The sequence below is a fragment of the Cherax quadricarinatus genome, chromosome 33, assembly GCF_038502225.1.
Source record: "Cherax quadricarinatus isolate ZL_2023a chromosome 33, ASM3850222v1, whole genome shotgun sequence".
In the NCBI taxonomy this organism is placed as follows: Eukaryota; Metazoa; Arthropoda; class Malacostraca; order Decapoda; family Parastacidae; genus Cherax; species Cherax quadricarinatus.
In genome coordinates, this window is record NC_091324.1 from 23,185,932 (window position 1) to 23,203,355 (window position 17,424).

General features: G+C 37.7%; 1 protein-coding gene across 1 annotated transcript; it reads right to left on the reverse strand.

Moving 5' to 3' along the window:
* Window positions 1–3,310: 3,310 nt before the first annotated feature.
* Window positions 3,311–12,882, reverse strand: Brr2 (U5 small nuclear ribonucleoprotein l(3)72Ab). Its single transcript, XM_053783937.2, has 2 exons — window positions 12,765–12,882; window positions 3,311–10,243 (listed from the first exon to the last, which is right to left on the reverse strand). Exons 1-2 carry the CDS (start codon window positions 12,807–12,809, stop codon window positions 3,887–3,889), a joined length of 6,402 nt encoding a protein of 2,133 aa, XP_053639912.1. The 5' UTR covers window positions 12,810–12,882; the 3' UTR covers window positions 3,311–3,886.
* Between the last annotated feature and the right edge of the window lie 4,542 nt (window positions 12,883–17,424).

The window sequence follows — 17,424 nt, forward strand, 5'->3', positions numbered from 1 at the left end:
GATTTCTACGCTCTCATTATTATTATTATAATCAAGGGGAAGCGCTAAACCCGGAGGATTATACAGCGCCTGGGGGGGGGGGGGATGTGGAAGGCATTCAGACTTAATTCGGGGAACTGGAGCACAGATCCAATTTCCTAAATCAAGAGCCCCTCACCAACATCAAGGAACCTTCCTTGAGGGGCCTCTACGCTCTCCGCTCTCAGCTCGGCTTCACTGACAATCACTAGTACAGTTATACTATTCCTGCCCTAGGCCCACAGCCCTACATAGCAGTCATAACCTGGGTGATTCCCTACATCCTTCAATACCTTGTTTATTTTCCTTTTGATGACCTTCATTACAGCAGTGCTGCTTAGAAGTGGAGTGATGTAGCAGTAGTGGATTTTCTTACGTATAAAAAGACCTATTTGTGCAAGTAGATCAGGCCAATGGAATAAGCCAGAGATTTAGCAGTTGAGTTGTAGACACATCCTCTACAGGAGGAAAGCTAGTGGTCGGTCTAACAGTGGAGCCAATGGAATTATTATAATCAAAACTAAGCGCTAAACCCACAAGGGTCATACAGCACTGCAGGAGCCAATGAAAGTAGAGCGATGCAGCAATAGTAAAAGTGGAATTATTATTATTATTATTATCATTGAATTTAGAGCAGAGTTTAATCTGTAGGGGCCATACAGCAGCTGGGAAATGGAAACAATTAGATTCGATCCAAGGAAAGGACATCACACCAGCATCAAGGAACCTCTGTGGAGGGGAGGCACGGAAGTAGGTCAGTCCCATTTAAAGGGCTGAGTCTGAATTTCTAAGCCAGTGTTGAGCTACAGTCCCTGATGTGGTTGGTCATCCATTCGTTTGTTTTCTCTCGAACTGATTTTTGCAGTGATTCAATTGTGAGTTTGCCTAACTATTTACTAAAAAAAGGCTGGAGTCTATACTGAATCATGCTACTGGACTGGTATTTTAACACCGAACTACTACTGCTGCTAGTCCCTACTTGTATGAGCTACATAGACTGCATAACAAGGCAAGTAATGAATTTAAACTCCATTTATTAACATTTAACACTATCAAGTTTAACGAACCCAAGTATCGTATTGAGATGCTTGTACCTTATACATCGAACTCGTGAATGTTTCTGCAAATACCTGAGGACCCTTTTAAGACTGAATGAGCATCGTGCTGTGCAGAAAAAATTGCATTTGTAGATAGAGCCTTTTCTTATGTAGCTTCAAGTGTGTTCAACAGGTTTCCACTGGCTGTTAAGAGTCGGGAATGTTTGTTTCAGTTGAAAGCACATCTCTTTTCTAGAGCTTATGATCCTGATTCCTGATGCTCAAAATGTCAATCGGTGCCGGATTTAGGTGGTGGGGGGCCCCTTGCGTTAAAAAAGTCTAACTGGGACCAAGATTCCTTCCCTGGCCTATAGAGGTCATACATTATTATTACATGCAAGGGGGTGGGAGGAAAGTTAATCCCATAAGGGTCATTGAGCATCTGGGAAATGGAAGGCAATAAGACATGACAGATGGATCAAGAGCCTTTAACCAACATAAAAGCACCTCCCTTGAGTCCAGAACTATTTAAATACCGCAATGGGATTTGGACCATTGAGAGGGAGTTATGCGTAGGGGAGACATTCAAGAGTAGTTTACAGTGTAATATTAATATAATTATCTTAAATGTTTAATATTCATGATTATTATTACATTCGTTGGAGTGCGCTAAACCTGTAGAAGTCATACAGCACCTGGGGAATGGAAGGCATTCAGGCTTAATTCAAGGAATTGGTGCACAGGTCAGTCCGTTAGAATAAGAGCCCCTTACCAGCATCAAGAAACTTCCCCTGAGGGGTAATACTTAATAATTAATGCTTCTTGGTGAAATAAGTCTGGAAAAATTTAACACAAATCTATTTTCTTTGCACAGTACAAGTTTAATATTTAATGTATGACTTGTAAGATGTAAACAAGATCAAAGAACCTAAGAAAAAATTTAAGTTTCTCAAACTAATATCTGAGGAACTTACACTTTGAATGGGTAGACAAAAAGCTTATATTTCCCAAGATATTCTGAATATATTATACTATGATGGACAACTATGACTCCTACATCTGTTCCATTCTTTCTGTGCTATTGCAATAGGTGCTGTCTTTGACAACACAAGCAAATTTATATCTTTAATTAATTCAAAAGTACAAAGGATGAATGAAACGAGTTTCCATACAGTAATGTTATTTAATAAAATACTTGTGTTCACATAGAAAATGCTAATTAAAGTACAGTACTGCTTTTTTCCTTACAATACAGGTATACACTATTATCTACATATAAAGAATCGGAATTCCCACAAAGTAATAGTACATATTTACACATGCTTAATTAACTCTCACACAATTTTTAACACTACACATAAGACAAAATTTCTTTACAAAAGTCATTTAGTTCATGCCTTTTTATTTTCTACAAAGACAAGCAGAACAAAGTAAGTTTCAATTGCAAAGATTAATATTATATACTATATACAGTGGAACCTCAAAAATCGAACTGCTCCTAACACAACCAATTATGTATGTGTATTTTTGTAAGTGCTTTTATAAGTGTATTTTTGAGGGTCTGAAATGGACTAATCTAATTTACATTATTCCTGAAGGGAATAAATTCATTCGGTAAAGGCACTCGAACAGCCTTCTGGACTGAAGAAAGTTGGATATTTGAGGTTCCACTGTATGTATGTATAAATATATATATATTACATATATATACATATATTTATATATATATATATATATATATATATATATATATATATATATATATATATATATATATATATATATAAATATATACATATATGTATACATATTTATATAAATATATATATATATATATATATGTATATATATGTATATATATACATATATATATATTATATATTTGTATATTATATATATACATATATATTATATACACATATATATATTATATATATATATATATATATATATATATATATATATATATATATATATATATATATATATATATATATATATATATATATATGCAATAAGATCACAGTAAACAGGTGATTTCAGAATATGCAAAACAACCACTCTGAAAGAATAGAGAAATTCCAAGCGCTTTCGTGACTACTCACATTATCAAGGAACTATGATAATGTGAGTAGTCACGAAAGCGCTTGGAATTTCTCTATTCTTTCAGAGTGGTTGTTTTGCGCATATATATATATATATATATATATATATATATATATATATATATATATATATATATATTATATATATATATATATATATATATATATATATATATATATATATATATATATATATATATATATATATATATAAAAGAGGAATGCAATCCACAATACAAGAACTTCAGTTATAATAAGTGGAAATTAAACTGATTTATCAATGTAGTACATTTCTGTAGAGTACTTTTTCATATACATTATCTGAAAAACCTTTATCTATTCTATGCATAACTCTCATTCAACTTTTAAACACCACAAATTAAGATACAGTTAATAATTTTCTTTTAGTCAATGTTTTCTCACCTTGCATGAGCACTATCAATAAGAACTTTTCTAATTTTTAATACAGAATACTGTATATGCTAAATATTTTTTTTTTTAACAAGTCGGCCTTCTCCAACCGCGCAAAATTAAATTTGTGTTATAAGAAGTAAAATTATTTACTGACGGATTTAAATTTTTTAAATCAATAAAATACACTTTCCTATGAATTTTCCTTATATGGTGTATTCAAGCTGATATAGGAGCAACCAAAGTTTCCTATATGATACTCAAATATTTATAAAAATAGTACTGTATACTGCATAAAAGAGCATATTTAAGCTTCTAATCACTCTCTGACTCTGACTCTGACTCTGCTTCTCTCACTCTCAATGGCACTTTATATTCCTGGTCACAACCCATGTAAGCATCACTCATGAAATATAGCCTATACTCATAAGAACCTTCACTAGGTGCTACAAAATCCAACTTCACCTTGGCTTTTTGCTGAAGGGTGAGACGCTTGATGGAGATGAGGGAGTTTGGTTTGGGATCACCAATAATAACCCACCAACCCTCTTCTCGCTTGTGTGGGAACAGAGGAGCAATAACTGGTCCAGGCTCATCCTCACGCTCAAGTACCACTTCTACATTCACCATTGACCCACTGGTAATAGAATCTGAATCAATCACTTCATAATCTAAATTAATGCTAGGATAGCGATTACAGAAACGAGCCACATCCGTCATCTGAGCATCAGATAACTGTAGTAAACGGTTACGATCATCATCCTCAAGCTCTAGAATATCAAACACTGATGTTACATCTTTAGCTTCACAACGTTCTATCATTTCACTTGTAAAATGAGGCAACTGTTTCAAGTAAGAATCTTTTGACCACATAGCCTGAGTCACCATCTGAGCTAAAGTCATAGCAGACAAAGCAGGTGCCAGCCATCCATTGGAAGATAACACATCAACACATGCCTGTATTAGCCTCAAGGCACGACCAAGAACAAGTTCTGTATCCTGTTGCAATTCTGCACTAAGAGTGAGACGTGACAGATGAGCCTGTAACATAAGGTTGGTTTTTGTGTGGGGATCTGATACTTTTCCCTCAGGTTTGTTAGGAACCTTTTGTACAAGACGTCTCAATGTGTCCTCTTCACCATGACGAATAGGAACATTTTCATACTCTGCTGCACTGGAGATGATTTCCAGCAGACCTCGAATCTTTGTCTTACTATTTAAAGACTTGTTAAACAATTCTATGGTAGTATAGTTGATGTAGTAATATGAAGCAATAATGCCTAAATTGAGTGGAGCTGTGTCCATGTCATCTTCAATGGTGATACAGCGAGACTCTTCAAGGTCATGTAGGGTGTTTTCTACTAAATCAGAAAGGTGATCAGATAAGTGTCGATGTGAGACTCCCTGAAGGCCATAGTAGTTGGGATTCTGAGTCATACGGCGGTAAAGGAATGTCCATGTTACATAGTCTACTGCCTCCTGTTTGTTTTCAATGGTACGTGTTACAATTTCAGCATTGAAGTGATCGTGAAGTGCATGGTCAAGATGGCTTTCAATGGGTAGTGGCTCATAAAGGAATTTCTTAAAGTAGTCCTTCTTGGAAGAATGACACATTAGTACACACTTTGCCTCATCATCTTCATTTGGTCGATTAGCACGGCCAACCATTTGTAAGGTATCAGTAATTGGATAATCCTCATAGTTGTGCAGACGGCCATTGTAACTCTGAGTATCAGTGATAATGACCAAATGTGCAGGTGCAGTTACCGCCCAACACAAGGCACGACTCACAACTACCACTTGAATTGCCTCTGCCTCAAACAATCTCTCCACCATCCGCCGGTCACGTGCACTGAGGCCTTCGTGAAGATACCCAACACCCTGACTAACCAGTTCTCTCAACATTTCATCACCAATTTGGGGAAGGAACTCTGCCATCTCTTCTGGATTCACCTGTAAGAATCTTTGTGGTTCTTTATCAGCAGCAGCAAAAGTGAGAAGGTCACTAGCTGTAATCATACTTTGCTTTCGAGATGGCACAAACACCATGGCAGGCTTACGGGGACTGTGTTTCAGAATAGCAAGGTAAGCAGGTTTAGCCATAGCATAAATCCTAGATGCATTGTGTGGATTATTGAAGCCCTGAATATGTAACTCAAGTGGTAAGGGCCTAACATTTGGATGAAAATTGAAAGTATAGTTAGAGGAACATCCAAGCCATTGAGCTACATCTCTAGCATTTGCCAAGGAGGAGCTCAGGGCTACTATACGAATGTGTCTACTGATCTTAGATGCAATGTAACGGATACGAGAGCAAACTACCTCCAGTGTAGGTCCATCTGAGCCACCCATTAATTGCAGTTCATCAACTATAAAGAGATTGATGTTCTGTACATTCTTCCTCTGTTTCCAACGTCTTGATAGCACATCCCATTTTTCAGCTGTACTAACAACAATGTTTGCCCTATTTAAGAGTTTTAAGTCAGCCCCAGTCTCACCAGTCAGAAGTACAACTCTCTTGTCCAAGTTGCTGAATTTTTCTTGCCAGTGTTCATACATACTCTCAACAATCTCGTCTTTGGATGCTACATACACACATCTTGCAGATTCATCCTGGCCGAAAGTACGCAAAATAGCAAACTCAGCACAGAGGGTTTTACCTGAACCAGTTGGGGCTGCAATGAATACACTGTCATCAGAATTATATGTAGCATTGAATACTTGAGTTTGAATAGGGTTGAACTGCTGATATTTGTTTAGTGTTTTGTAAAGTGTTTCATACTGTGGGTTTCTTAAAGCAGTAATGGGCAATGGCTGCAAATCAAGAAGTTCAGTGGGAGGTGGATACTTCTCTGGAAGTATGAGATGACGGAATGATACAGGTAACTGAGTTTCTGCCGAGAGCCATTTGTCTGATGTAATACGTATGAAGTAATGTGGGTGGAGAGGCTCAAATACAGGAACAAAGAATTTGACTACATGCTCATCTTCTGCAAACTTTTGTTTCAACAGAAAGTATTCATGATGAAGAATATTTTCAGCATCAACATCTTCAACCATTATCCAAAAAGCTTCTGAGCGACCATGAACCTTTTCATCCCACTTAAAATCTGGTGTGATAGTGAGCTCTACTTTAAGCATTTGACGTGTAATGGGTTGAATGTGGGTTTCCAAGTCAAGTTTAGGCAACTGGTGGATATATTTATGAATCATCTTTCCACCTTTGGGCATACGAATTAGTTCTCCGATCTCATTTGGGCCCAGATCATAAAGACGCTCCCAGGGAATGCTTTTCTTCTCAAGTTTACGAATAGCTTCTTCAGGAATTTTTCTAAATTGTCTCAAAGGAGACATTGACTGCCACATCCTTTTATCAACCATTTTGCACAAGTTCAAAGTTTTATCTGCCAACTGTGCCCACCCACGATGAAGGACTATCTCAAACATTGCTCTCATCAATCGTCCTGCACTCTGAGTCACATATACCATGTCTGACATGAGAGCAAATCCATCTAATTTTAATTGAGAGATATAAGCTTGCAAAAGAATGTTAACCTTCGCACTAGGTTCTTCCACACTTTCTTTTATAGGAATTGGGACACGTTCCATGAGCTTCTTCAATTCTAATTTTTCTTCTTCTCTTACCATAATATTTTTAAATTCAGAACTTTGCGAGAAGACACGGAAAAGTTCAATTTCACTTAAAGTAGGCTTCAATTGTTGATTGTAAACATTCATTGTCTCACAAGTAACATAGAAATAACTGGCAATGCGACCCAATTCTGTGACTTGAAAATTTCCTGATTTTTTGTCATATTTTATCAAATTGCTCTTCTCCAGTTTCAAAGCCGCAGAATGTATAAGATTTGCTCGGTGCTGCTGAAGATATTTATCTGAACTATCAGCCTGAACAGCATAGAGATTACCAGCTCTAATCATGCGCACATACAAGTATGTATAGCCCAGCCAGTTGACAGCTTCACGTACACTTTGGACAGAGCCAAGGACAATCTCAGCATTAAGAAGGTCTGGTAGCTTGTTAATAAGCTGAGACTCAATTGGCAATTGCTGGTTCATAAGAGATAGATAATACTGAAGCTCAGAATGATTTGTAATAAGAATGCCCTCACCCTTAGTATCATATTGTGGTCTGCCAGCACGACCTAGCATTTGAAGAACATCCAAGGCTCCAAGTTCCACCCAACGACCTTTGCTTGCATCATATACTTGAGTACCTTTAATCACAACTGTGTGGGCAGGAAGGTTAACACCCCAAGCCAATGTAGCTGTGGACACTAAAACTTGAATGTGACGATCAGCAAACAAGTCTTCTACTAAATTTCGATCAACTCGATTCATTCCAGCATGATGCACAGCAAAGCCATATGGAAGTAGTCCTTTGAGATCATTGTTCTTCACTTGATCAGCCTCAGTTCGCAACACTTCTGTTGAAGCAGAGCCCTCTCTTAGGAAATTTCCAAGAGTATCCTTTTCTAGGCACATATCTAGGATGGCTTTTGCAGTCTTAGCAGTTTCTTTCCGTGAATGAACAAATATCAGGATCTGATTTTTTCCAGCATGCTCCATCACTTTCTCATACAAAATATCATTCATAACTTGATAACGCTTAATTGCTTTCTTTTCTGTGATTCCAATGTACTGCTGAGCCAGAGGTACTGGTCTAAAACTATTGTCAAAGAAGAAGAGTCCTGTTTTAAGGCTGACCCTTAGAAAAGCTGCAACGTCTTCATAGTTTGGTAAAGTAGCAGACAATCCTACCAGTCTGACAGCATCCCCAGTTGTCTCAGCATTACGTAGAGTTCTGGCTACCAGTGCCTCCAAAACTGGCCCACGCTCATCATGAAGAAGATGGATTTCATCAAAGATGATTAGTCGTACGAGCTGAGTGTATGACCTTTCTCCACCACGTCTAGTAATGACATCCCATTTCTCTGGAGTACAAACTATAACCTGGGTCTCCATAATTTGCTCCCTCGTCAACTGATGATCTCCAGTTAGTTCACTGACTTTAAGGCCGTAAGGTTCCAGCCTTTTTGAAAAATTCTGCGTCATTTCTGTAACAAGTGAGCGCATGGGGGCTACATAGATGATTTTAAAAGCCTCTGAATTTATGGTACCATCTGGATTAGTATTTTTACCAATTTCTCTAAGAATGGTTAGCAATGCCACATTTGTTTTGCCTGCACCAGTAGGTGCACAGAGAAGCAAATTTTCATCACTGTCCATGGCTGCTTTGTGCAATTTACTTTGAATACGATTAAGGTTCTTGAAACCATCAAATGCAGGTTGAGTATAAGCAGGCAAGTTGGCAATAGGAACCAGAGTTTCATCTGGAGCAAAAGGTTTTGGTTTTAGAGCAGGTACATGGATTTCATCATACCCTTTTTTCATCTGTCTTGTTGAACCTTCAGGAAGATGGCATTTCTTGTTAGAATTGTAGTGTGACCCAGTAGTAAACACAAGGCTTTCTAAATCTATAAATTCTCTATGACCTGGGACTTGACCTGATTTATCATCAACCTCCATAGCTTCCGTGTTTATCCTCCTAGGACGTGACCCTCCTATTTCTTCTCCATCTTTAGTCACATCCATTGCTTCTTCCTCATTTTCTAGAAGGGCAAGTATTCGCTTTAAGTTCGACTCTGCTAACATAACTCGCCGTATGTCTTCCTTTTCTGATTCTGATTGTGCCGAAGCCAAAAGTGTACAATACAGGACCATTTGACGATTTTTATTAAGAACTTTAATGAATTCAAATTTATCATATCCAAGATTGAGAACAAGTTTATTTTCACATTCTCTATCATCTTTGGCAGATTTTAAAATTTCAAGTACATCACTTGATTTAGTCTGAGCCTGTATGGGATCATTATAAAATCTGTTTAGTTCTCGTTGAAGCCAATGTGCACCAATATCATGTGGACTAAGTACTCTTTCCTTCTTTGCTCCAACCTGCTCACCACCTGTAAGATTCTCAGCATGAATGGCATGTGACCCAACCATCCCCTCTTCATTTTCCCCTTCATCTTCCTCCTCATCACCAACTTCACCAGCTACCTCATCTTCCTCTTCCTCTTCAGAATCTTCAAACTGCACATTAACTCCATGAGTTTCATCTAAGACTGCTTCACTAGCAACTGTTTTTGTTTCATGACCAAAATCAGTAATTTTTTTCCCTAAATTGACCAGCACAGCAAACCTTTCTTCAGCAAGGCTACCTAACAATTCTTCAGTTTCTTTCTTACGCTCACGATCTTTAAGTTTGTCATTTTTTAGTACTGCAAGAACTTCATCAGCAGCACCACATAATACATCACGAGGTTGGTCACCTAATGCTTCCTGGATGAAAGATAAAATAACTTCATATGTCTGTTTCGTGTCTGTGCTCTTGGGACGATAAAATATGTCTGCCATATCATCAAGTTCTAGAATACTCATACTTTTTACTGCAATGGATGGGGCATCTTCACGTTTCTGCTTCTTGGACTTGCGCTGTTCCTCCTTAGGTTGTTGTGGCTTGGTACGTTGATATCGATCCCCCATTCGTGTTCCCTCCAGCTTCCCTGAGAGGGACATGACTTCACCTGTTGCTTCATCCTTGCTACGCCGCTCAATGAGCCGGACATCAGCTTGCAAGACAAGGTTGGAATTCTGTGGAAAAGTTTAATATTAATAAAGATCTTCATCTTTAGCTATTTACATCAAATAAGTTAGAACAATAGAAATATTTCTTGATACTATATACAGAAAGAATGCATACTATCTCCATTTATGTTACACAGTTTGTAGATACAGTAGAGTAAACTTTATGATTTTTATAATTATGAGTATCAAAATTTATTCAGGTTACAGTATAAAGTTCTCTAATCTCAAAGTGAAATAAATCTGTACCAAGCCCATTCATAATAATTCATACATTTTATGCACATGTACCTTTAAAAGGAAGAGCTAAAGGGCACACTTGTAACATGAAAAAAATAATTGTTCTGAGAGATACTAGGAAGTCTTTCTTCACAGTGGTAGAACAATGGAACAGATTACAAAAGGAATTAGAAAGTGCTACAACCAATGAAATTAAACACAGAAGATAAGACACCAACAAACATAGAAGCACTACTCTAGTAGCTACAAATAGGAAATATACAAACACATTACCTATTTGTGTGTCAATCCTGTTGGGTTTTAAGGGACACTATATAATTTACTTCCCAGGGTTTTGGAATGAAATGCCAAAATCTGGCAGTAAAAGGAAAGGGAACAAGAATTCAAATATATAAACAGAAAATGTGTGGCTGTGGGAATGTAAGAATTGAATCTGTGAGAGTATGGTCTGACACACACGTGCATGTATAATTAACTACTATATTTGTGGCTACAGCAGTAGAGCTATGCTTGTGGTGGCCCATTATTGTTATAAATTATTCATTATAATTTTACAAAATTTCCAATAGTTGTGGAACGTACTACCTCTTTCAATTTATTCTATTCCTCCACCACTATTTGTGAACAAAAATTTCCCGGTACCTTTTTGACTTCGTTTTTCTTAATGTGCATCTGTGGAAACCTTTCATCAATGGTGAAGGAACTTTACTAAATAATCTTTATCTATTCTTTCATATAATCCTATAACTGTGTATACTGTTATCCTAAGTTAATTCTATGTAATTTATCTTTCAATTTATTTTATTCTTTCAGTACTCTATTTGTAATGAAAAATTTCCTAGCATCCCTTCAATTATTTAGTATGTATATCCAAGCTTATGGCACTAAAACCTTTCTTTATTCTTTCATATCCCAGCTGATGGCATTAAAACCTCTCTTTATTCTTTCATAACCCTTTTATAACCTTATATGTTATCATATCTCCTTTCCCTGCTATATGACAGCATGAGCATTTTTAAGTGTTTTTAGCCTTTCATTGTAATTATTTTGTAGCACTTCTTTGCACATTTTTTGTATAATTTGCTTTTTTTTTTTCATGTGGACACCACATAGCAGCTGCACGTCGTCAACAGCTTTCTCGGCATTTCTCCCTCTGTATATTAATATGAAACCCAAAGGAAGTAAGCTGCCTTAATTGGCTTTATTGGGTTTTCTTCAACCATGACCCTTACATTAGTATATCAGAAAATATATACATCATATATAACACTTTTACAGCTTAGCCAAATGATGCTTCAATTATTATATTCATGGGAAGGAGGTAAAGCAATTGGGATTATACAGCACCTGGTGAATGAATGATCTGACCATATGAAGAGCAGATCCAATTACAAAGATCAAGAGCTCTTCACTGGCAACCACGCAGCCCCCTTGAAGGGGAGACTGTATGTACTTTTTTTTATTTAAGCTTTATTTATGAAGCATAAAAATTATTTTTATACGGCAATCTTGAGAAAAAGTATTTTGGGTACATAAAAAGCATACTGTGTATTTTTAACGTAGGATAACCCAATTAAGTTAAAGACATGACATTTCCATTGGGATTATGTTCTCATCTTGGTGTTAATAAAGTGAAGCAGTACAAAATATAGGCTGCACTTAGGAAGTTAGATGGGACCTAGGAGGTTAGGTGGCGTCTAGAATGTTAAATGGAACCTAGGAGGCTAGGTGGCACTAGTTAGGCATATAGCCTGGTTGACCAGGCTAGCACCAAACAAGCCTGGCTCATGGCCGGGCTCTGATAGTACTAAGACTCAAGAAACTCATCAAAGGTATATTCATGCCGTCCATTATACAAAAATGCACATGTTAACATATCTTCATCTCATCGTAACACTGATGAACACTTTTTTTTTTTTTTAAACTTACGGGAAATCACTCTCTTAGCTTCCTGTATTATTATTATTATAATCAAAAAGAAGCACTAAGCCACAAGGACTATACAGCATTAGCTTCCTGTAGTTTCCTTCATTCTGTACATAATCATGGGTTTCTTTTAATATGTAAACTGCTACCCAATGGTGTAATATCGATGTACAATTAATATTATTACTTTTATTATAATACACTACAATAATTTCGTGTTATACCAGACCTTAAGTGAAAGCTGGAACGTTTGTTAACTAAATCGTGCAACCCGCCCAAAATATACTGGAAAATGCATTTTGTTCGAATTTATCAAATATCACAAATAATCCTCTAAATATTGCATGATATATCAAGTATTTACCGCTTTATATTCATACTGCAGCTGACGGGCAGTCTGGTCCGCCATATTTAGTTTACTAACGTTGTTGTTATTATTGCATTGTATCAAGATAACTCTAAATATAATTTATGCCCTTTTCTTTTACATTTTTTTACATAATTAAATTATTTTAGTTATTTTCTTTCCATCCCTGAGCAAAAGAAAAAAGGTAATAGCGTATTTTGGGATGAAGAGTTACGATGGTTCTAGGACCGTATGAGCCCTCAAGTTTAGTGTTTGAGGCTGTGACTGCGACAAGTTAGTTACTTTTTATTTAATTGTCCCCTCACGGAAGGTTCCTTGACGTTGGTGAGGGGCTCTTGATTTAGGGAATTGGATCTGTGCTCCAGTTCCCCGAATTAAGCCTGAATGCCTTCCACATCCTCCCCAGGCGCTGTATAATCCTACGGGTTTAGCGCTTCCCCTTGATTGTAATAATAATAATTTATTTAATTGTTACATTCATAACACACAAAGATTTTTACAATTGCCTTGGGCGTACATAGGTATTATGGGCACACATATACAGTACATTATGTAGATTTAAAATAGGATAATCTAATAATCCAGGTAAGGGCAGGCCTTTATTGGGTTATCCTGAATGGCTAGATTCCTGGTTACAAATCTGTGCTTATCCTGTCTTATCTTGCTTACCTTATCTTATCTTTCTTGAGTTACTTGTAATTATGTTATTATGGGCTGTCATTATTTAGGAAAGCTACTCAGCAGAGTTGAGTGATAATTTTTGGTAGACACCAGCGACATTTCTAAATATTGGCCTATCAAGGACCCTAAATTAAACTAGCCGTTTCGTCTGACTTTTTTGGAGGAGTTATTCTAGGTAATTTACACAAATGTTACTATGTATGATAATCGTAGTAACCTAAATTTGTGTAACTATACGTATGTATACCTATACTTGAATAAAATTACAATTTCACGAGGTATTAATAATCAGGCTCGGTACACAATTGCATATTTCTCTACAATTGTTTTACAGAGTAATCATAATAATATCTCTATTTACTACAAGTACGTGTACAGGGTATACAGTCCTAGCTGATATCAATGACATACTACTATATAGAAAGCCGCTTGTTATGCTGAGCATTTTGGGCAAATTAGGTCAGTTTTGTCCCAGGATGCGACCCAGAATGCGGCCACAAAATAGAGCGAAACACCAACGTCAAAGACCTGGGAGTGATCATGTCGGAGGATCTCACCTTCAAGGACCATAACATTGTATCAATCGCATCTGCTAGAAAAATGACAGGATGGATAATGAGAACCTTCAAAACTAGGGAGGCCAAGCCCATGATGACACTCTTCAGGTCACTTGTTCTATCTAGGCTGGAATATTGCTGCACACTAACAGCAACTTTCAAGGCAGGTGAAATTGCCGACCTAGAAAATGTACAGAGAACTTTCACGGCGCGCATAACGGAGATAAAACACCTCAATTACTGGGAGCGCTTGAGGTTTCTAAACCTGTATTCCCTGGAACGCAGGAGGGAGAGATACATGATTATATACACCTGGAAAATCCTAGAGGGACTAGTACCGAACTTGCACACGAAAATCACTCACTACGAAAGCAAAAGACTTGGCAGACGATGCACCATCCCCCCAATGAAAAGCAGGGGTGTCACTAGCACGTTAAGAGACCATACAATAAGTGTCAGGGGCCCGAGACTGTTCAACTGCCTCCCAGCACACATAAGGGGGATTACCAACAGACCCCTGGCAGTCTTCAAGCTGGCACTGGACAAGCACCTAAAGTCAGTTCCTGATCAGCCGGGCTGTGGCTCGTACGTTGGTTTGCGTGCAGCCAGCAGCAACAGCCTGGTTGATCAGGCTCTGATCCGCCAGGAGGCCTGGTCACAGACCGGGCCGCGGGGGCGTTGACCCCCGGAACTCTCTCCAGGTAAACTCCAGGTAAACTCTCCACACCAGTCGACTAACACCCAGGTACCCATTTTAAACTGATGGGTAAACAGGGACAGCAGGTGTCTTATGGAAGCACGTCCCTAATGTTTTCCAGCCGTACCGGAGGAGATTCGAACCCCGGACCTCAGTGTGAGCTGAGTGCGCTAGTGATCGAGCTACGGGACATGTGCAATTAGCGTAACCCAATAAAATCAGATACTGTAATTTATTAATTTCAGTAAGATACACCAACACTTAAAAATAACTCAGGGAATCTGTCTCATGTCCCACCATTACTCTACAAGCGAGCGGCCCATATCCTTTCGCATGCTATTTCATTACTTTTTAACAAGTCACTAGAAACTAGCACCTTCCCGAAACTACTCAAGATGGCAAGGGTTACACCAATACATAAAGGTGGTGACCCTACAGACTTAAACAACTATAGGCCAATATCAAACTTACCATTGCTATCCAAAATCTTTGAGAAACTCGTGCACAGGAGACTATATTCATTTATAACAGCACAAAACATACTCAACCCCTGCCAATTTGGATTCAGGAAAAATAAAAGCACTAATGATGCAATCATAAAAATGCTAGATCTGCTTTACACAGCATTGGAAAATAAGGAATATCCACTAGGAATTTTTATTGACCTTTCTTAAGAAAAGCTTTTGACACAGTAGACCACGACATCCTACTCCACAAACTTGACCATTACGGTATAAGAGGCCATGCGCTTGCTTATTTCAAATCTTACCTTACTAATAGGTATCAGTACGTCACCATTAAAGACAGCATCAACAACACGGCCACTTGATACTGGAGTTCCGCAGGGAAGTGTCCTTGGTCCCCTGCTCTTCCTCATATACATCAATGATCTTCCAAACGTATCCCAACACCTGAAACCCATTCTCTTTGCTGACGACACGACTTATGTCATCTCTCACCCTAATCTTGCCACCCTCAACACCATTGTTAACGAGGAGCTGATCAAAATATCGACTTGGATGACAGCCAATAAACTTACGCTTAACACTGACAAAACCTACTATATTATGTTTGGTAGCAGAGCAGGAGATGCACAAATTAACATTAAGATCGACAACACTCTAATTACCAGACATAATGAGGGCAAATTCCTAGGCCTATACCCTGACAACAACCTGAATTTCAGCACCCATATCCAACACATAACCAAAAAAGTATCCAAAACGGTTGGGATCCTCTCCAAGATATGATACTACGTGCCCCAAAATGCCCTTCTCACACTGTACCACTCACTTATTTATCCATACCTCACCTATGCTATTTGTGCTTGGGGATCAACTGCAGCAACACACCTAAAGTCAATAATAACCCAACAAAAAGCTGCAATAAGAATAATCACTAAATCCCATCCCTGGCAACACCCCCTCCCCACTCTTCATAGATCTAAACTTACTCCCTGTTCAGTACATCCACACTTACTACTGTGCAATCTACATCTACAGGACCTTAAACTCCAATATCAACCTTGACCTAAAACGCTTTCTTGATAGTTGTGACAGAACCCACAGGCATAACACCAGACACAAACATCTCTACGACATTCCCCGTGTCCGACTAAACCTTTACAAAAATTCAATGTATGTCAAAGGCCCTAAAATCTGGAACACCCTACCTGAGAACTCTAGAACTGCAGACACATTCATCACCTTTAAAACTACCATTAGAAAACATCTTATCTCCCTGATACACCCCATCAACTAACTCCACGAATACCACCTAGTGGTTCACACACTCACTCACCCATTCGACCATAAACAGAAATATTAATCTCAATCTTAAAATAATGAATCCTATGATACTCCAATACTGAAACTATGTACTGTGCCAAAACAAAAGCATTCACATTGCTAAACTCACAAACTAGTATTTAGTCACTTAGCCATAATACCAACTTACCTCATAATTTGTAATATTTTAAAATAAAGAATTAAACTAAGTCTGCCCGAAATGCCTAGCCATGCTAGGCGTTCTAGTGGTACACTCTGTAATCATTATTTAACTACATGTAAACCACACAATAACCAAATTCTGTAAATTCAACATTGTAATCCTTATAGAGAATAAACTTTGAAAACTTTGATACCTTATTACCGAACACCTGCATTTGGACCCCAATGGAAGTAAGTCATTTTGTCTGACTTTTTTTCGATTATCCTAGGTAACGATAATTTTAGTCACCTAAATTTGTGTAACTGTACTTATGTGTACCTATACCTACATAAACTTATGATTTTCAGTATGTATGTGAAATTTATTAAACTATCTTGCTTTCGTAGTGTCTGTGTAATGTAATACAGTGAAAATTAGCCATTGAAAAAATAAGTATTTACATATTGCGCTTTATCGTATTTATGCATGCAGTGAAAGTTCTCTGTACATTCTCTAGATCTGCAATTTCACCTGCCTTGAAAGGGGCCGTTAGTGTTCAGCAATATTCCAACCTAGAAAGAACAATCGATTTGAAGAAATCCATCATGGGCTTGACATCCCTAGTTTTGAAGGTTCTCATTATCCATCCTATCATTTTCATAGCAGATGTGATAGAAACACTATTGTAATCCTTGAAAGTGAGATCCTCTGACATTATCACTACACAAATAACGCGCACATAGGAGAGACGATCTTCTGACGACGTTTCAATCCGACTTGGACCATTCAGAAA

Bases quoted from the DNA above. Each gene is read 5' to 3' on its own strand.
- Brr2 (XM_053783937.2), bottom strand. From the start codon at position 12,809: ATGGCGGACCAGACTGCCCGTCAGCTGCAGTATGAATATAAAGCG. The intron at 10,244-12,764 runs GTAAATACTTGA...ACTTTTCCACAG, and splicing joins TGCAGTATGAATATAAAGCG to AATTCCAACCTTGTCTTGCA.